Source organism: Morchella sextelata (genome assembly GCF_020137385.1).
Source record: "Morchella sextelata strain SCLS chromosome Unknown scls_13, whole genome shotgun sequence".
NCBI lineage: Eukaryota > Fungi > Ascomycota > Pezizomycetes > Pezizales > Morchellaceae > Morchella > Morchella sextelata.
In genome coordinates, this window is record NW_025408628.1 from 1,744,245 (window position 1) to 1,764,898 (window position 20,654).

The window sequence follows — 20,654 nt, forward strand, 5'->3', positions numbered from 1 at the left end:
GTAGCATATCAGGCAGGTGGCAGTGAACATGCCCGTCAGTACACAGATGCAAATGCTGTAGGCATAGAGGAAGCTTCTTTGCCTAAGCAATTGGGTTAGTTGTTGGACAGAGACAGGAAGGGCCGTTGAGGGTCGAGGTGGGACATTCGAGGCGCCCCAATTACCAGAATGTAGAGATTTAGGCACCACTCTAAAGCAACGACCAAAAGATTATTGCCAAGACTTCCAAGATGTTCAAGTTGGATGTGATATATCAACCTCTCTTCTCTGAGAGTAGTGAGCAAGAGTATGCGGGCCAAGGAATTAACGCATGCAGAACAATCTCGTAGATTTCTGGCTAAAAGTCTTTACTCTCTGTACGTACATACGTGTCTATAATAGACCTATATGTCCAGCTTCTTTACCAGGTTTGTCATTGTCGTAGGAAGAGAACATATAGACTACATGTGACCTCTCAGATCACAGTATCTATCAATGCACCGTCCTGAACTCTGGACTTGGCGCGTGCACTCACATGTGAGCGACAGGTGGTGGTGACGTGCTGCAGTTGGTTGTTTTAAGCTTAAATAAGCGAGATATGACCCCTGTACGGCGGCTCGTAACTACCAAAGTGCAATTAGCGAATTCGGGGTTTTGGCAACCAGCGTGACACTCCACGAACGACCACCAACCACCAACCACCAACCACCAACCACCAACCACCAACCACCAACCAACCACGAACACCACCGCCCACTTCAACTAACCTCTGGTAGAGAAGTTTATTGCACGGCTTCACTTTACTTCTGGTAAGGAAGTCCGCTGCTGACACCAGGTCCCTCCACCAGCACCCATACACGACCACTTCACCTAACCTCTGGTAGAGAAGTTTATTGCACGGCTTCACTTTACTTCTGGTAAGGAAGTCCGCTGCTGACACCAGGTCCCTCCACCAGCACCCATACACGACCACTTCACCTAACCTCTGGTAGAGAAGTTTATTGCACGGCTTCACTTTACTTCTGGTAAGGAAGTCCGCTGCTGACACCAGGTCCCTCCACCAACACCCATACACGACCACTTCACCTAACCTCTGGTAGAGAAGTTTATTGCACAGCTTCAATTTACTTCTGGTTAGGAAGTCTGTTGCCGTCAACTCCAGCACCTGTTCCCGACCACTTAGCCTTACCTTTAGTAGGTGAGTTTTTATTGCATTGCAAGACTGCTGCCGGTGCTAATTTGACTACAGCAATGCCTAAGTTCACCAATCCCGCCCTGATGCATACCAAAGCCGGCGCTCTCAAGTCTCCTCCCTACCTTCAAGGTCAAAAGAAGGCCGACTGTGTCAAAAGCCACCGCCTGGCTGATATCATAACCAAACAGTTCACACCATTCCTTGCCAGACAAGCTGCCCGTCAAGCTGCCAGTCAATCTGCTGTACCCAAAAAAGTACAGAGTGATCGGGAATTGGAAAGGGATATCAACAAGTGGATGTGTCTCTCTGAGGGTATGAAGGCTACTTGTGAGGAGGCCAAAGCCAACGGGGCCAGGTCTTTTAAGATTTTCAAGGGCAAGATTGGGAGTGTCATTGAGGTATTCTTTGACGTTGATATCTCTCAACCTTTGAATAAAGTTGGCACTCTTGTTAACAAAAGTTTAGAGGAGGTCAATAAGGTTGCTCTTACTTATGAGCAAGTTGAAGTGCCAGCAGTTCCCGGTGCCTTTTATCTTGCCCTTGATAAAAATTACACCCGAATGTTTGTCTACTTCAGCAATGGTTTTGAGATGGTCTACGGAGTTGAAATTGGGAACTGGGTTCTGAAGTCTACAACTTACAACATTGAGGAGTATGCTGAACTCCAACCACCTGATATTCCCGGTGTTAAAGATATTAGGCATACTGAGTACAAGAATTGGCTTCTTGCCAATCCTCATCTTTGTTGGGCTGATTGGTCACGGGCTGGTGTTTACCATTGGGGTATGTGGATGGAAAGAGGTCATAATGATGACGCTGTCATCACCAAAGATACTCTCAAAACATCTCAACACATGAATCCGGTTCTCCTCCGCCTTTTTACCTCACTAGGCAATCTTACCAGAGCCAAAAGAATTTTGCTTGGTGCTGTTGACAAAGATAACAGAGATATTTGTGTCAAAATGATCACGGCCTTGCCAAAGGAGGAGAAACAACAGTGGGCAACTGATGATCAGGAATGTTTCTCTTTGAGAGCATGTTTGATTAATCTGTTTACTGAACCTCATTATGATATTGGTGATTTAAAAGATGGATGGGCGGTAATGGCACCAATGGGTGAGTTCACGGGAGCTGATTTCTGTATCAGGGAAATGAATAGGAAGTTTGTTTGTAGGCCTGGTGGAATTGGTTTTATCAGGGGAACAAAGTTAGAACACTTTACTACTAACTGGTACGGTTTTAGACATTGTTTGGTCTCAACAATGCATGAAGCCGTCAAAAAGGAATATCTTAAAAGATTTCCTGAAATTGTTTAGATTAGAATAACAATTAGTAGTTAGAGAAATAAAATGATTGTTTTAACTATATACAAAAATGTTTAATCACTATCCTCATATAATCTCCTCCTCTTCTTTGGCTGCCGATTAGATTTTCTGATCTCTTGTATAGCATTCCCTTCAAATAGTATTGAAGGAATATCTTTACCAATTGGTGACGGAGAGGACTCTAAATGGGGAGAGCTAAGTAAACAATTTGACTCCTCAGGTAGATCAGGAGTCAAAGCCGTTGAATCTCTTTTTAATGTAGGAGTAGATGGCAATGGGGGATCACTGGTAAAATGTTCGTCTTCTGGGGAAGGTGCCTATAGGATAATTAGTATGAATCGGCTGCCATTCTATAGAATTAAATAATATACCTTTTCTCCTACTCTCATAGAAAGCTCCTTTTTGATAACCGCTGGTGAATCAAACCTGTCTCTTCTTGCCCGTACAGCAGTGAGAAACTCTTGTGTTTCCTCCTTCTCTTTTTTGATCCTGATTGCCCGTTGTTCTTCTGTTTGGTATTTGACTACCAAAACAATTTTGGTAGACGGCCCTCCAGGAAAATCCATCAGAAAATCTCTAACTGTTATTGGCTTGCTCCTGACCTCCAACCTATGGGGTCCATCTTTGGGGTGGAAATGCGTTGCAACAAGGACTTGATGTATATCTAATGACTCTGCGGTGATAGCATCCTGCCAATTAGGAGAGGAGCTCAAGAGACTGAAAGCAAAATCAGAGTGATCGATAATGAGCTCATCTAAGTCCTCAAATATCTTTGATGATACACCTATATAACTGGTTAAAATAAATCAAATGAGACATTTCAACACTTGATTGTTTTACCTATATTCTTGTATGAACTCCATTTATCATCTAAAGAGCCAACGTATATGACTAACTTGCGGGAATCTCTAGCTGTAATTTTGAGAGTACTTTGTCTGCTGGCGGGGGCTGGTGATGTGAGGGCAGGCACTAAACCAAATGTTGAGTTCTGTTTTTTCGATTCTGTAGAAGTTTTACTAATTGAGCCTTGACGGTAAAGTTCCACAATCTGACGGGCTGTTAACTGACCTGTTTTGACAATCCTCTCTGGTGAGTTTGTCGGGCTGGAAAGAAGAAGAATTGTTTCAATATTTTGTGAGGCTTTACCCTTCCCTTTATCTCTTCTATTTGGCCTGGTTTCTGTTGACGGTGCAGAGGCTGAACCACCGGCTGTAGTTTTTATTGGTTCCCTTTTGACTTTTGTTGAATTACGGGAGACTGGTAGAAGTAAATGTGGTGGTACCCGTTCTCCACAACAACGGAAAACTTTGTCGGTGGTCTGCGGATGGATAGTCTTTTCTCTTTCTGAACAATATTCAACTGGCGACATCGTAGAATGATTGATGAGATTAAAATTGATATAAAATCAGAAGATATTTCATTTGGTATTGAAAATAATTACGGGATACAAGGTGGGGTTTGTCGGTTATGTTCGGCTTCTGAAAAATATCCCTGTGAATACAGAACACAATAGAATTTCAAAGAATTTCATATTTATGTATATATAAGATATATTTTTACCATTTCTAATGTATTTCATTGTTCCGAAACTGCCAATTCTGATTGCCATCAATTTCATATAATTTTCATTAAAACACACACCGTCATCATCTATCACTCGAAATGTCAACTTTTCGTCAATCACCAGTTGCGGCTGCACTATCAGCAAATCAAGATTTGATCCAACGGCTTTATGTTGAACAAGATCAAACAATTAATCAAGTATTGTCATTCTTGACTGACATGGGTATTAAATGCTCCCGCAGGTCCCTTATGACCAAGCTGGGAGAATGGAATTTTAAAAAACACACCCGTAGCCAGGACACACCTTCTATGCGGGTTGAGATTGCCTATCTATTTTGGATTAAGTGTCTGAGTGATAAAAAAATCCTACGGGTATGTATTGCAATCTCAACAGTTTAAAATAATATCTTTTAAATACTGATTTAAAACCAGATTTTAAAAATTCATGGTTATCAAATAGAATTCAAGAGATTATGTATCATACGGAAATCTATGGGGATGTATAGAAGGTTAACGCAAGCTGAGATAAATGATGATGCGGATCAAAAATTGCAAGAAATAATTGAGCAAGAATTGGAAAGGGGGAATATTACTTTAGCCGGCCGGAGATCAGTCTGGATGCACCTACGGAATATGGGTGTTTTGGCCTCACAGTAAGACTTTACCAGCTTGATATTCCTTTATCAAACTAAACTAAACTGATTTTGAAAGTCATCGGATAGGACAAGCTTTGAAGATTGTTGATCCAATCGGGGTGGAAAACAGACTCAAGGGGGTCAATAGACACCATGCGCATTTCATATGTCCTGGACCTAATTGGTGTTGGTCTATTGATGGGCATCTCAAACTGCAAATGTTTGGCATTGAAATCTATGCTGCTATAGATGCATATTCCCGTTATGTAACCTGGTTCTACTGTGGAGTTTCTGGCAAGACGGGGGTCAGTGTATTAAGTCAGTTCTTGGAGATTATGCAGACACAGAATTGTTTGCCATTGCATATCAGAGCAGACAGAGGGACGGAAACAATGTTACTGGCAGAATCTTTCTGGGAGTTACACAGAGATCATAACCCAGATATTACATTCCCAGAGGTATTTTGGTATGGAACATCAACAAGAAATGTCCGTATAGAAAGTTGGTGGGGACAGCTTACAAAGGGGGCAACAGCCGATTGGAAGGTAAAGTGAATCAATTCTATTACATATAGGAACATAACTAATCGGTATTAAAAAGAAATATTTCCGTACACTTCAACAGGAAAACCTATTTCAAGAAGACAAATTGGAGGACATGATAGCTATTCTTTATACCTATATGCCTATCATACGGGCCAAGCTACATCAGTTTGTTGAGAACTGGAATAATCATAAGATACGGAAACAAAGTAACAGACCCAATCTTCCCACCGGGGAACCCTACTACAACTACTATTTTCCACCTGACGGTGTCAACAATTATGAGCAAATACCTTTTCTAAATACGATTGAAAGTATTAGAGATAAGAAATTAAAAAATAGCTACACAAATGAGTACTATGGTATATATGTTTCCTGATATTTAAATTTTTTTGTTTGCCTAACTTTTACTGACGGAAACACATAAGATCATGATTCCTATCTCCCCAATTCAACAATGGACTACTGCGCCCGTATGCTTTCAAAAGGAGATCTACCTGCCAATGGGGTACAGTATGAGGACATCATGCCTGATGGTAGAAAGACTCATTTTGTTATGTATACCTTCCTTAAAGCCTATCTAGGAAGACACATTCAGAAGGGAAATCAAAATCCCGTACTCTCATTGTTGTTAAAGCCCCGGGAGGTATCTTCTATTAGGGGACGGGGTGCAGCACACTTGGTTGCAGAATTCCCTGATGAAAATTTACCGGACATAACCGATAATGAACTAAGTCAAGAGGAAGATTCAGATTGGGAGTAATAATTTTTTATTTGTATTTAACTAAAGATATTTAATATGTCTACAATTGAATCACCGGCAGTGTTTTTTTTTTTTTTGTGTGGGCAGGTTAGGTTTTCGTTGTCCCGTTGCCACCGAAATCCTTAATTGCACTTTGGTAGTTATGAGCCGCCGTACCCCTGCCCCTGTCCCTGTCCCTGTCCCCGTCCCTGTCCCTGCCTCCTCCCCGCACTCTTCCCTGTCGCAAAAAATAGGTTAGCGTATGTATCTGTCGAGATCGTACCTGTGACACGTAACCTCTCAACATTCCCCCGATCGAAATAGCGGACGCCGCAAACCGTCTGAGGCTCCACTCTTTTCCAGAGGGGTTTCGGTCTGAAGACCAACCTAGCACTGTATGTACCTCCGGGCTCCTCGGTCTGAGTTGTTACTCTATCTACCCTGAACTGTTACTGTCCGTCGGTGGAAATCTTCTCGGAGCCACGGAAATAATATTTGGTATCGGTTGCAACCGATAACGAGGTAGCTGGCTGGATCGATAAGCGCCGCGAAGATGGTGGCCGGACCGGGTTGTTATATTGATTGTGATGAGCTGATATATGGAACAGCCACCGTGACTTGGCGCGCGGGACGAGAGTAGGGCATGATGTGAGAGTGCTCGGGGAGGCATCGGCGTTGTCAAGCATGCTCACACCAGTTCAGTGCAGTAGCCCTTGACTACAGCCATACAGTCGAGCTCAAGTCGATGAGACTCTTCAATGTTTGCTTCTCAGAGCCAATGAGAGAATTGGCTGACGTGGTATGTATGTTGGTGGGGTTGCCAGGCTACTTCCCGCGCCATGCATATATGGTTGTACGTTTGTGGGCGAGGAAAATGAGGTTGATGGACCGCAGAGTTACAGGGCTCCAGAGAACAGCGCTCGGAAGGACCGGTATCGATCGGTATACCCATAGCTCTTTGTGACCACCAACTTATGTTAAAAGACCGAGTGATACTACAAGATTGCGTAAGCATACTCGATCTCTTGATGCTGTGGCATTCGCTTGTCTCCGCCCGCGCTCAGTCTGACCATAAATGTAGTAATTCTTTTTATTACTAATCTAGTCGAACACTCGCGTGCACATTCAGTCCTGAGACATCTCGTCGTGCAAGTCGATTGTTAAGAACTGGAACTCTCAGGGCTTGAGTAGCGCAGGAGTAGTTTATCACACACCTATGGCGCGAGAAGGCATAGGGGGTGGGTGTGTCAACTTCAGAGGAACTTTTTTTGTATGGGAATTAGAGAAAATTCCACCGTTAGGCTAGGCGCTAGTGCCATGATGGTAGTAGATCTCCCAATTTCTATAGATTGATTGGCTGCAAACGCCGGAGTTTACATACCTACCCACCATAGCTTCTCGAGCCATAGTTCTGCCGGTAGAAACGTGTCTAAATCAGATACTAGGAGATTAGGCGTTGGTCATTGTGGCTGGGAAGTTCGAGTCTGGAAGAGATGACCTGAGAATCACTTACACGGTTTATCAAAGGGCAATGTTAAACAAAAACATGCCGTTGGTCAACTGTTCGCACCGTTAGACCTGGTTGACCGATAAACGCCATTCTCTATACAGCCCGTTCAATGTTTACGAAAGATCCATACACCAGTATTGCACATTCAAAATAAGAGAAAGGTTTGATAGAATTAGAAATATAGAGTCATTCATTAATGATCGTTGCGAAAATACCCCAAGGCCTCGGCGTTTAACCTCAGAGATGATGCCTGGAGGTGCTTGTGTTGGCTCCTCGACGTAGGAGAATACCACATTTTGATCTGTCTTAATAATAATGCCGCTCGATCTGAAGGTATTTCGGCGCAGGTTATTGAAGGGCTTTCTGGAAGGTATTGGGTACGAACCAACCTTACTACTTAAAACATGGGAGCGGACGTGCTGGTCTGGATAGTGTCGTTTTGGATACTCCACTCATTAGAATAAGCCCTGCGCTGGTAAACTTGTAGATGAAATCGTCCTACTTTCGAAGTTCCACGTCATTGACGAATTAACAACATCAATAACAGGAATTAAAACCTAGCTCAATAAAATCTTGAACGAGTGATATCCTGCGATTGGTGAGAAACAAGGTTTCATGGTCGACGAAGGTAAATACACATCACACCTGGGACTAGATGTGTTGATGGATTTGAACTAGGGAAGGATGGGTGGCATGAGCACCAAACAGGGACATGGTGTACTAGAGACGAGTGCGCTTGGGCAAAGGACACGTACCATGGGATGTATGTTATCTGGCGTTATATAAGGGTCATCTTGATGCATGTTAACATGCCATTGATAGATTTTAAGCGAGCAGTGTTTATCCGAAAGGTAGGAGAGTATATTGTGGTATATTTTGTCCCTTACCTTGAGCGCATGGGTGGCATATACACATATGGGCGAGTAACCATCTGATGATCTACTGTTCAAGTACATCACAAATACCGCAGATACAAGCATATACTGGTAAGGAAAACAGGTGTCCCTTTACGTACAGGGTCTCTTCCCCGGGCACCGCACAATTAAAGAGCAGCTATAAGACACATTGATAGGGGTCACACCGGCGCCTCTACCATTCCAGGCACGATGGGCCCTGGACCCGGCCCGGTCCGCGCACCCACCCCCGCCGGCGCTGTCTGCTTTGCCCTCCCCTTCTCCCTCCGCACCACCGTCAGAGCAATCCCCATCGTTGCTATAAAGAGAAATCTAAGCCCATGCAATCAGCCACTGCCCATATCAGACGCAAATAGACGCACACAAACAGAGAGATATACACAGACAGACACCGGGGAAGGGAACACTCACAGTTCGGTCAACTGCGTCGCCATCATTAGTCTCAACCAGTGGCCCATTCTATGGTCGGGAAAGTCAGGCCCAAGGCCCGTGATGGCGAGGCCATATGCCCACATAAATATAGCACCAAAATCGATCCATGCGGCCGACGCCGGGTCCAATCTACCGGCGCAATAGCAGATTAGACAGGTGATAGTGTAGATAGCTGTCAGCACGCCGAGAGTAACACTGTAGGTGAAGGTGTACAGGCTGCAGGAAGAAGTCAGTTTGAGAGAGAGAGGAACAGGAAGGTAAAGGGTGGGAAGCGGACCTCTCGGAGGACATCCCAAGAAGGACAGGGTTTACCACAGCCAGGATGAGCTGCAGGGTCCGAAGGGTGATGGGCATGCCATGGGGCCAGCGCTCGTCACGTCCGTGGGCCATGTTTGGGGAAGAAGGAGATGAGGGTGGAGTAGAAGGGTGACTACAATGAAATATTTGATATGGTGGTTGGTCACAGTTAGCTGCTGACAGGAGGGATGTATGTATGGAGATGGGGGTGGTAGATGCGATAAGAGCGTGGTTGTAGCCCAGTCTTTAAATCACCGAGTGCAAAATTCTATGTGATGGAGGGGAACGTTAACGCCAAAATGGGTAAAAAAAATAATGATAATTTTTTGTATAATTGCTTAATAATCTATGGAATTGAATAATCATTAGCAACAAAAACGGTTATTTGATATTTCAAGGATTATATCTGGAATGATAATTATGTACATGATAGTGAAGAAGGAAAAAAAGTAAAAGAGGTTGGCAGAACCCATAACCCTGCAGGTATCAGACACCTCATGCTACCAAATGAGCTATAAGAAAACCGAAATTCAGGTACTAGAAGGAATATACAAGCTAGTGAACCAATACAATACTGGGAAAAGTCGAATTCTTGAGGCTTATCTAAGCCTTATTCACCAAAAAGCCAAATTCACAAATGAGACAGATATAGTATAAAGGTTTAAACTATTTGATAACTAGCTCTCATGGGGTGGAACCACAGTGCAGTTCAACTTGCAATACATTCGAAGACGAGAACCGAAAATTGGAACAAGGACAATAACAAAGATGAAGATAAAACCGTAGCTAGATCTAACGGGGTGAGGCCAAAGTGCAGGTCTACTCCGGATATATTCGGGTTCAGAGTGGGATAGGGCTGGGCTGATAATAAGAAAATCTCTGATGCAAAGTGAAATCAGGAGGGCTTGACCTATGGACTTGTTTCAATGGTATGTATATTCGGAATCTCCTTAGTATATTATACCAAGGGAGAACAGGACATGAATCTTTTAACGAGAAGGAATAATACTATTGTTCTAATAGTAACAGAAGAATAGAATATGTTACATAAAGAAGAAGAAAAGAAAGTTACAAAAATGGAGATAATCGTACTATATAAACACAAAGAAAATCCCAACAACTAATTTGTTTAACCGAAACCAAAGAAACCTAAAGAACGAAACAGAAACTAAATCTGAAATCCAACACTTCTTCGTGCACCTCAACACAAAACCAGCCCAACGTGTACAATCAATTCCGACTATAATCCAAATATAGTAAACAGTACGGAAGCTAAACTAATCCTTAACTTAAGAACACAATTCTAGAGCTGCCTCCCTAGTAAGTCAGGTGGAGGTGGTCAGGCAATGATACTAGAGTTGAAAAACTGGACGGATATTCTGATCCATCATTTCAGGATAAGAGACTATTGTTTTAACACCTATGTGATAACCACCAGTAAGCCATCTCGTGATCATAAATGGTATTGATTTCGCTGCTGAGTGTTGGTAAGTGCTGGTGGTTACTACACGTGTACTGAAATTCAATGCATCGTTACCGGTCTGTACTTCATCATAGTTCGCTATATTTCGTCGTCCAATCAGAACATTGCCCCCCAGTTCTTTGTGTTTACCCTTCGTTGCCATAGTTTAAGTTACTGTATTTTGTAAGTGACCTCTGTGAATAGGTACATATATGCCGCCTAGGTAGAGCAACCGGCCTTCAACCTCGCTGCATTCGGCGAGTGATATGTCTTTTGATTGTCGTTTACTTTTGTTCCGTATATTCAGTAACTTCTGTGGAAACGAGTCAGCGTTATATCCTTTATCAAATAGTGTACTCAGTGAGGCGTTCTTTTCAGCGGGTTCATTTGACAAAAAACCCGCCAACAAACTTAGCTTTGCTTCAAGATTCTCCTTTTTCAATACGACTTGACTCTGGTGTACTTGTCTTTCATCCCCCTCTTCAGGGAGATCTCCTGATCTCATTGTCAATGTGTCCGGTTTCCTCAATGTTTCCGTGTTTGGTACTTGATGACAAAATTGAATCGTGATAGGTATTCTGCCCAGCGTGCTTGTCTCCGGTTCAGTTGTTTAGTATTCATAAAGTATTCGAAGTTCTTATGATCGGATATGACGGCAATTGGGTATGCAGCCCCTTCAAGTTCCGGTAGCCATTCCTCAAAGGATCGAATAATTGCCAGTAATTCTTTGTCATAAATCTCAGAGTTGCATTCAGCGGGGGAGTGCTTCTTTGAGAAGTATACAACGGGTCGAAGGGTACCATTATCATCGTATTGGGACAGTACACCGGTTGAGACGTAGTCAGATGAATCGCTTTCCACAGTAATTTCGTTCTCGGGGTCGAAATAGTTGAGGATGGGAGTAGTTGTGAAGGCTTCCTTTTGGGCGTTGAAGACAGCTTAAGCTGTGGATTTCTTTCTGAACGATATAACCTTGCATTTCAGTCTGGTAAGGGGAGAAGCCAGTTCTGAGAACCCCCGTATGAATCGGCAATAAAAGTTGGCGAACCGCAGGAATGCTTGCACATCTCTAACTGTTTTAGGGACGGTCAAATTCTTCACTGTATCCAATTTCCTTGTATCCATTTTAATGCCGTTGGGTTCGATGATGAGGCCGAGGTAGGTGATACTTTGTGTGTGAAACTCACATTTCTCTGGTTTCAGCAGTACTCCATTTCTTTGTAGGGCTTCCAGGACTTTTTCAACATGTACCTGATGTTCCTTGAGGGTGTCGCTATAGATGAGAATATCCTCAAGGTAGGATATACAGAACATGTCGAGGTAGTCACGGACGCAATCGTTGATAAAATGTTGGAAGGTGGCTGGCGCGTTGGTGAGGCCGAAAAGCATTACCGTGTATTCGAAATGCCTGTAACGCATACGAAAGGCTATTTTCCATTCTTCACCCTCAGCCATTTGGATCTGGTTATATCCTTAGTGAATGTCGAGTTTGATGTACCACTTGACTTTGTAGAGACGGTCGAGAGTTTCCCGGATGAGCGGCAGCGGGTAGCGGTTTTTTACTGTAAGTTCATTAAGGCCATAATAATCGACGTAGAGAGGGAGTATTCTATCAGTCTTTTTAGCAAATAGGACGGGGGCACCGGCGGAGGAATGTAACTGAGTAGTATGAGTAAGGAAGAAGTTCGGGAAGAATAGTGATTAGTAATCGGGATTTCATTTGTTGTTTCTCTTTTGGGATTTTGGTAGTGTTTGGGTTTTCTTTCTATGAGTTTCTGTTACGCGAATTAGTCATCAGGTTTTGGAAGATATATATATGGTTGTAGTTTCCCTTTTTACTTTCTTTCTTTTCTCCTTATCCGAACTTCCTGTTATATAGGAAATATATTCTATTTTTTGTCCTCGAACTTATACGAATCCAATTCGTATAATCTCTTAGTTGTTTTCAAGAAGGCGAGTAGCGAGTATTCCGCAGGGTACGAAGAGGATAGTAGAGGTCGGTATGTTAACTCGCAATAGGGGTACTGAGGGACTTTAGCGTTGGTAAGGGTCAACGGGACAAGGGAAGCAGCAGCACGGTGGTCTTCTTGAGCAAAGAAGAAGAAACGTTATTATATAGCAATAGACAGCGTAGATACAGAAGACGTTGCGTATCAAAAGAAAGAAGAGAAAGAGAACAAAAGCAAGGATGAAACCTCCTAGTATACTCAAGGGAATCCCAGCGATGAAAAATTGAAATTGACTCATATCCTTGCGAATGACAGAACCCGATAGAACTCAATAGAACCTTTCTGACTAATCCAACTCCTTGTAACCAAGTGTGTTAACTAATCGATCTATGAAACCTGCAACATGACTGAAATTCCTGATCTGCTGGTCGTAGGAGAAACTTTAGATAGTGTTCGTTTTCTTCCTGTTGAGGGAGGTATTTTGGTAAATCATGGAGATTCAGTAGTGAGATAGTTTGTTTTTTGAGATTCTCAGTAGGCTAGTTTGATACTTGATCTACGGTAGCTAATTGTTTCTCTCGCTTAGAGAACAGGATATTATATCCAATCAAAGAGTAAAATATTGCAACCTGGTATAGTATCTCAAGGGGGCGAGTAGCGAGTATTCCGCAGGGTACGAAAGGGGGAGTGGAGGTCGGAGTGAGGGCTTGCAATAGGGGTCCTGAAGGACTCGAGCGGCGGTAAGGGTCCACGGGACAAGGAGACAGCTAACGATGGTCTTCCTGAGTAAAGAAGAGAGAAATAATATTGTATAGTAATAGACAGCGTAGGTACAGAAGACGTTGCGTAGTAAAAGAAAGAAAGGAAAGAGAATAAGAAACGAGAACGAAACCGCCTAATATACCCAAGGAAATCCAAGCGATGACAAATCCAAAGTGACTCATACATTTACGACCGGCAGAACCCGATAGAACCCAATAGAACCTTTCTGACTAATCCAACTCCTCGTGACCCGGTATACTAACTAATCGATCCATGAAATAGTACAACAAGGTAGACCAATGTTAAGCGAGGTAAATATTTAAGAGACAAGTTAGATAAATAAAGAATCGAGTTTATAGAATAATGTTTTGTTCATAACCAAGTAGTTTGGCGAGCTGGAGCTGAGCGAGGAGAAGAAAACATTGCGTAAAGAAGAAAGAAAGGAAAACTACAAGATCGAAAAACAAATCTTCTATATAAACTACAAAGGAAATCATAATGACTAATCCATGGAACTCAAATTCAAGAAACTTAAGGAACCAAGCAGAAACTAAATCAGAACTACAAGGCTTTTATAGGTACCGTAACACAAAACCAGCCTAGCATTACAAACAATCCCAACTGAAATCCAAACATAGTAAGGAGCACCGAAGGTATATCAATCCTTCACCCAAGAACACCATTCCGGAGCTGCTTTGTTGGTAAGTGAAGTAGGGGTAGTTGGGCTATGATAAATCAGTACCAGACACAATGCACTTCAAACCCTATAAGGATTCTAGATCTCACACGATTTCTGTTTGCTGGGCTATAAAGTCTACTGAGACGCTACACTTTGTATCGGTCAGCAAGGTAATAAAGATGTAAAGACAACATACTGATATAGAAATAGTAAGGCATTCAATGCAGCTGCAAGTCAGAATGCAGAAAATAGGGGTGTTTCTGCTTTAGCTCAAAAGCTCTTTTTAGCATCAACCGGCATACTAATGGGAAGGACAAAAAAAAAATCCAATAACTTAGATGAGGAATTGATTGCCTTTTCTGACTATACTGGTGGTAACAGTACAGATGATAGTACTGAAAGATCAGATAGTGGAAGTCCTATACACAGTCTAGATGGTATCAACCATTCAATATTCCCATACCCAAAAACCGCTAATAATATATAATCGTACATAGTGGATGATATCCTGTTGGATTCCAAATACTTTAGGTCAGTTATTGCAAACACTGCAAACCCGACTCTGTCTTATACCATAAATATACAAACAAAATAAAATATTCATAATCTCACTCCTAAAAATCTACCATTAACAGTAGGGAGTGGCTCTGCATACTCCGGAGCTCACAGAGTTGGAACACCTATTTAAAGAAAAAGGCTTCATAGTTCAGATTAGTCCAGGAGAGTTCAGCCAAAAACAGATTAATATGTCATCATATTCTATTCCTTTGCCTTCAACTTTTTGAATTATACTTACCGTACAATTATGTCATATTCTCTCCTGTTGTGCTCCATTATTACTCATTATCTTTGATCTCTTTTCTATTCACTTATGTATCTTCTAACTTGAAATTGGATGTCAAAAACGTACCTAGATATCTGTATTTAGTTAAACGTTGAATGTTACCTCAAGTTATAAACCTCAATCACAGTCAAATTTCCCTATAAGAGTACAAAAGTGATTCGGACTCTTACCTTCATAGCCGGATGGAAGTTGTGCCAACAAAGGCGGTTACAGCCCGAGAACTATGTCTTTACAAAACCATTGCTTTCATGAGATGCATCCTTATGGTGAGATTGGACTGTACTTGCAATCCATGAACGCGTACTCTTCAAGCTCCATCAGTGAATAGGTTAGCCATTCACTGCACGATACCCATTGGTGAATGGGATGTGCGATATCCAAACACCCACTCAGCGGGCAGCGTCTGCGCTTGGGTCAGAGCAGGAATCAAGCCTTTGGCACCGGGGGAAGGTAGAACTGGGTTTCTGCCGTGTATATTGGTCATCGAAGGTGATATACGTACTCTAACTATATAATTCAGTGTCCATGTAACTCAACAAAGTCGAGCGCTTTCTCCGTTCTTCATTTCAGCAGGAAAAAAGCATACAGAGCGCTTTTCCTTTTGCAGCTCTCTCCAGATCATTTCGTGATTTCGTTGTACTTTCGAATATAATACAAACAACGTCTTTCACTCCAGAGAAAGGTAGGAAGATCCCGAGAAGGCTTTGACCAAGGTGCCTGCGCCCGGCTCAGATGTCACTATGAATGCATGAAGGACATAGTTCAGGAGGAACAATTCAACAATATCGATCCATGTAGTTGAATGGCAATAAACGTTACCCTCCTACGCCTAGATTTCCGTTCTATTACTAGTTCCAAGCATGGTATCAAGGTTTCTTGTAGGTGTATTACTAGTAAAGAATCTGGGAGTTGAAGCCTATTCCGACTACCGCAGTATTTGAGAATATTCGTTGCGCCTCAGCAGGGGTATAAGCCAATCAGAGGCAGTTTTTGGACCTCAATATGCAAGTTTTGGTAGAGAATACCCCTGCTGCAACGCAACGAATTTTCTCAGATACTGCGGTACTCGCAGGCCATACCTATCTAAATAACATTGCCTCAGCTTTCCGAGATACTTTAATACCGGCCGCGAAATCATGGCAATAACGAACAGGACCAGGCTGAGACTGGACCGTGAACACCTCTTTCTGATTTGTCTAATGGGCGTTGATGAGCCCCAATCACGACCGTCAAAAGCGTGAATTTCCATCGTCTTGACCAGTGGGGTACAGTATTCCAGCCTCATACTAGCCCGGGGGCGTTTACCTTTTGGCACGATTTCCCGCACGCTGTCGATTAGAAGGCAACAATGCAGATGCTTTGATTCCCGCGTATGGACTCAGGTTACCAAATAAGAGCTGCTACCCGGTTCAAGCCTTGGTACCAAAGGCTGTTGTCCATTTCTTATCGGGAGGTCCTTTCGCTATTTGGTATGTTTTTCGTCTCAAACAGGCAAGTTTAAACTGGGCTGAGGGCGAAAAAGACGAACCTTTTTTAATTTCAATGGCTGTATCACCAAAATAGATAAACGTGGTCAAACTGTGCATTCCATAGAGGAAGCGGGAGAACAAACTAACCCTTGAAATTCACGCTGCGTCAAGGTGCCCCCGACCATATGTATATGCTTTACGATGATTCAGAGAGACTACTCGTAGTCTTCTTGAGTACTCGTAAAATCCTAACGTTTGCATACACCCAAAATCATGAGCTTGGCGTATTTTTTATGGTATGCAATGTCAGTCGTGTCCACAAACGTCGTGCACTAGGTATTGATGGACAGAGGCTTTTTGGCAGATAAAACTGGGCTTGGCTGTTGCTCTTTGCTCCATCAGTCAACAGTAACATTGTGATGGTTTATTTCTTGGCGCCTTTGAGCGATGCGCGGCCCGGGCCTTGTTCTCAAGATTCAGGCACCCTGCAGGAACCTTCAGGCAACCAACTCCCGCTCCACCCCGCACTTCACACCAGGGAACAAGAAAGCTGTGGATACTGCCTTATCTTCGTGCAGGGATTTTTCCTTGAGTGATTGGCTGAGAGGCAGAGATCATCGTCAGATATTAATTTAGTAGCTAGTTCCTGGCCTATCTATATAGGTATACGACTACTGAAATTCGCGAGTTTCTGCGATACATACCGCTTATAGAGTAGAATCTCGTGCAGGACAGATTCGCTATCTTGGCATCAATGTTTGTTTTCTTGTGGAATACGGTATCCCGTTGAAATATTACCTATATTATTTTTATATTCGGTATGACATGTGGCTTGTTCGTATAAACTGCACTCCACCAGATTGCCGGGTGATACTAGACAAGCCTAGAAACATGGGAGTTTCTTTGTTTTGTGTGCAATAAAAGCACAGCCCAAAGAATATCGGCCTTTGTGAATAGCCCGGCTGCGGTTTTAGCCGGTTTTAAATGCTATGTGATGTGTTAGTTTGTGCGTAGATACCTACGATAGGCTCCAATGCAGTGATTGGCAGGAGAATGGTGTGGAACTATTGCAGCTACGCCGTGCGGGGTAGCTATTGCTAGGCTGCCGAAGTTTTGGTTGCCTGAATATGTCGATCAGTTTAGAGGCACTATTTGGTTCCTGTTTAAAGAGGCGCTGTTTTGTGGACGAGTCTTTCTCTACAGGCCTTTACACCAACATCGCATATCCGCCAACTTATTCTGTCCCAAGGGCCAGGGCGGCTACAGCTATATCACGCATCCGGTTATTCTCCTTTCTACGCCGAGTTGTATGCAGAATTCCCGTCCCCTCCTCTTTTAGTATTGACTTTAACCCGGGTGCCCAGACCCCACACCCGCCTTTCAACACCATATCTACCATACCCCGTTCTACGAGATGGGTAACAATAACTCGGTAATAACGGCCCATCCTAGACCTCCCATTTGCTGAAACCCCTTCACTGACAATGCGCAGCATTATGAGCATCAGCTTCATGAAGAGCGGGAAAGGAGTCGAAGGCAGCATGAGGCGGCCGAAAACCACAGGCGATGGCTTGAATCTGAAAGGGACAGAATTGCGGCCGAGAAGGAAAGAGAGCTAGAAGCGCAGCGGCACGCACAAGCGGAGAAGGCGAGAGCCCTGGCCTTGCAGCACCAGGAGGAGATGAAGAGGGCACAGGAGGAGAGGGATAGGATACAGCAAGAAAAGGAAAGAGCGGTGGCTGAGAAACATGCAAACGAGTTGAGATTGATCGAAGAACAAGCGAGGAAGCAGGCGGAACATCAGCAGGAGTTGCAAAGAGCGCAGGAGGAAAGGGAGAGGTTACAGGCTGAGAATCATGAGAGGGAGATGAAAAGGATTCAGGCAGAAAAGGAAGAGGAAATCCGCAGAGGAGAAGAGGAGTTGAAGAGGTTAGAGGAGGCTCATAGGGTGCAGGAGGAACTGCGCGCGCTCCAGGAGCAGATGAGGTTGGAAGAAGAAAAAAAGAAGATGGAGGAACTGGCGAGAAAAACAGAGGAAGAAGCGAGGAAAAGGGTCGAGAAAGAAATCTACTTACGAGAAGAAGCCGAAAGAAACCTGCAGGAAGGGATTCCGCCCGTTAAGTATCCTACTGGCGAGGAGTTTCATCTTATGAGACAAAAGCTTGGATATCAGGAAGGCTACTTGCATATCGCTATCACGGGCTGTTCTGGATGTGGAAAATCCTCATTGATCAATGCTCTTCGTGGTCTCAAGAATTCAAATTCCCCCAAGGGGGGTATCGCCAAAACCGGAACCAGCGAAACGACTACAGAAATCGAACGATATTACGATCCAGATTCTTCTCGACAGTGGTTGGCCTGGTACGACGTACCTGGAGCTGGCACTGTAAATATCCGTGACTGGCAATATTTCAACGACCAAGGATTGTACATCTTTGATGTCATCATAGTTGTAGCTGGCGATCGCTTTACCCAGACGGACGTGGAGCTTCTATTTCATTGTAAACGCTTCGGTATAACTGCATTCGTTGTACGATCAAAATCGGATCAACAAATCGGGAATCTCATGGAGGACGACGACGGCGACAGCGACGACGAAGGTGACAACGAGGAGAGGAAGAGGAATCGTTTATTAGAAGCCCGTGGTAGGTATATTGCTGATACGCGCAATAATTTCCAAGCCCTTTTGCAACAAGTCGGCCTTCCGCAACAGAAGGTTTATATCGTGTGTAAGAATGCCCTCCGATCTCTAGTGAAGGACTCAAAGAAAGCGGATGTCATCGACGAAGTGGACCTCATGAGAGATTTGACTCAAGTAGCGAAAGACAAGTGTCAGAGTTTTCTTCAATGACCTTTACGACCCATCTTGTGCCTTGCGGTCATCCATTTGTTTTGTCTTTGCCAATATGCCTCCTCTTTTCTTATTCTGGTCTTTCTAGTCAGCCTTCGGCTTTTGTTGATTTCTTAGGATTTTCTTTCGCTTTTTGTTATTGATTAAGGACTGTCTTCGTTTCTGGTTTCATTGTCAAGGCTGCAATACATGTGATGTATGTCTGAGTTTCCTGCTGTCATGACGCGGACAATGGGGATTCGATAGATAATACTATTACCTTCTCCTTTCCATTGATTTTTTGACGTCGGGATTCCCGAATGCAGTTAAAAGGCGAGGAGAACGATGGACGCCCTCCGCCTCCCGCTAAATTATAGCCGCCCTCTACTATTCTAGGGAAGGTGAAGACTGATGCATAAACTTAATGAAATTTGAATTGTTAGCAATTGAATCGGGAATGAAGTCAAGGCCTCGATAGACATTCTTGTCACCAGACCAGTTTAATAACACATGTGTCATGTAGTATGCCTCTCTCGCAGTAAAGAGCAATGATACAGCCAAGACCATCTCAGGCTGTGCTTCCAGTATTTTATTTACCGTAACGGGGCTTTTTATCCCTGCTGAGCTTCACTACTCTACCGGCCAGAGTGCTTACAAGGCTATCCCTTAGACGGATGAAAGTGGTCAAATTCGCGACCTACCTCGTTCAGCCATCACTAGCCTTCTGTAGTAACTGTTGCTAATTCTTGATTGGCTCTGTTGTTGTTATAAACCGTAAAAAGTAATGCAATTCCCTTAGTAAGTGGTGCACGGTCCAGGTCGCGAATTTGACCACTTTCATTGGTTGTTGGGCGCGGGTGAGAGGTAAACGATTTGTAATACGGTCGGACACGCTTATGGTAGCCAAAGCAGGCGCCAAGGGGAACGTAGCGCTTAGCAGTATTATGTTCAGGTGTCTACATCCTGCCTGCCTCTAGATAGTTCTTTTGTCACGTCCTCTCAGATCATCATCACCAATACGTGTCTCGCTGTTAGTTGAAATTGATCTATCTCGTATTCGTATCGTCGTCGTCGAAGAGATACCGCAAAATCTGAGAAATTTCGTTGCGCTGCAGCAGGGATATTCTACACCAAAAGTTGCATATAACTTGCATTTTGACGTCCAAAGGCTGCCTCTGGTTGGCCTATACCCCTGCTGCAGCGCAACGAAATTTCTCATATTTTGCGGTAGAACACAACAGCCAGCCAACACCGTCCAAGGGCTATCATTGCTATGTGGGCAGCTTTGAAAACAAAACGCCAAAGCTTTCAACCTAGGATGACAGTGACATTTTCTATATCACATTGCATACAAAAAATTATGTTGATGTATGTACCCTGTAAAGTTGACACCCGCCCCCGATGCCGTCCCGCGCCACATGCATGGCAAACGTCTTAAAACCTCTCTACAAGTACGATTTACACTCCCGGGAATCGCTTTGGCGGTCGGGGCAACTAGTGGGGTACACCAGCGGACCTGTCCATA

General features: G+C 43.6%; 5 protein-coding genes across 5 annotated transcripts; 3 read left to right on the top strand and 2 right to left on the bottom strand.

Moving 5' to 3' along the window:
• Nucleotides 1-1,230: 1,230 nt before the first annotated feature.
• H6S33_002873 (uncharacterized protein) lies at nt 1,231-2,490 on the top strand (the record flags this gene model as incomplete). Its single annotated transcript, XM_044834258.1, has 1 exon — nt 1,231-2,490. One exon carries the CDS (start codon nt 1,231-1,233, stop codon nt 2,488-2,490), a length of 1,260 nt encoding a protein of 419 aa, XP_044693034.1.
• A 62-nt stretch (nt 2,491-2,552) lies between these two features.
• Nucleotides 2,553-3,868, bottom strand: H6S33_002874 (uncharacterized protein; the record flags this gene model as incomplete). Its single annotated transcript, XM_044834259.1, has 3 exons — nt 2,553-2,816; nt 2,871-3,283; nt 3,340-3,868. 3 exons carry the CDS (start codon nt 3,866-3,868, stop codon nt 2,553-2,555), a joined length of 1,206 nt encoding a protein of 401 aa, XP_044693035.1.
• A 1,221-nt stretch (nt 3,869-5,089) lies between these two features.
• H6S33_002875 (uncharacterized protein) lies at nt 5,090-6,002 on the top strand (the record flags this gene model as incomplete). Its single annotated transcript, XM_044834260.1, has 3 exons — nt 5,090-5,242; nt 5,298-5,601; nt 5,668-6,002. 3 exons carry the CDS (start codon nt 5,090-5,092, stop codon nt 6,000-6,002), a joined length of 792 nt encoding a protein of 263 aa, XP_044693036.1.
• Nucleotides 6,003-8,566: 2,564 nt separating this feature from the next.
• H6S33_002876 (uncharacterized protein) lies at nt 8,567-9,227 on the bottom strand (the record flags this gene model as incomplete). Its single annotated transcript, XM_044834261.1, has 3 exons — nt 8,567-8,717; nt 8,817-9,053; nt 9,115-9,227. 3 exons carry the CDS (start codon nt 9,225-9,227, stop codon nt 8,567-8,569), a joined length of 501 nt encoding a protein of 166 aa, XP_044693037.1.
• Nucleotides 9,228-17,713: 8,486 nt separating this feature from the next.
• On the top strand, nt 17,714-19,150 carry H6S33_002877 (uncharacterized protein; the record flags this gene model as incomplete). Its single annotated transcript, XM_044834262.1, has 2 exons — nt 17,714-17,731; nt 17,792-19,150. The coding sequence occupies 2 exons, from the start codon at nt 17,714-17,716 to the stop codon at nt 19,148-19,150; spliced, it is 1,377 nt and encodes a 458-aa protein (XP_044693038.1).
• Between the last annotated feature and the right edge of the window lie 1,504 nt (nt 19,151-20,654).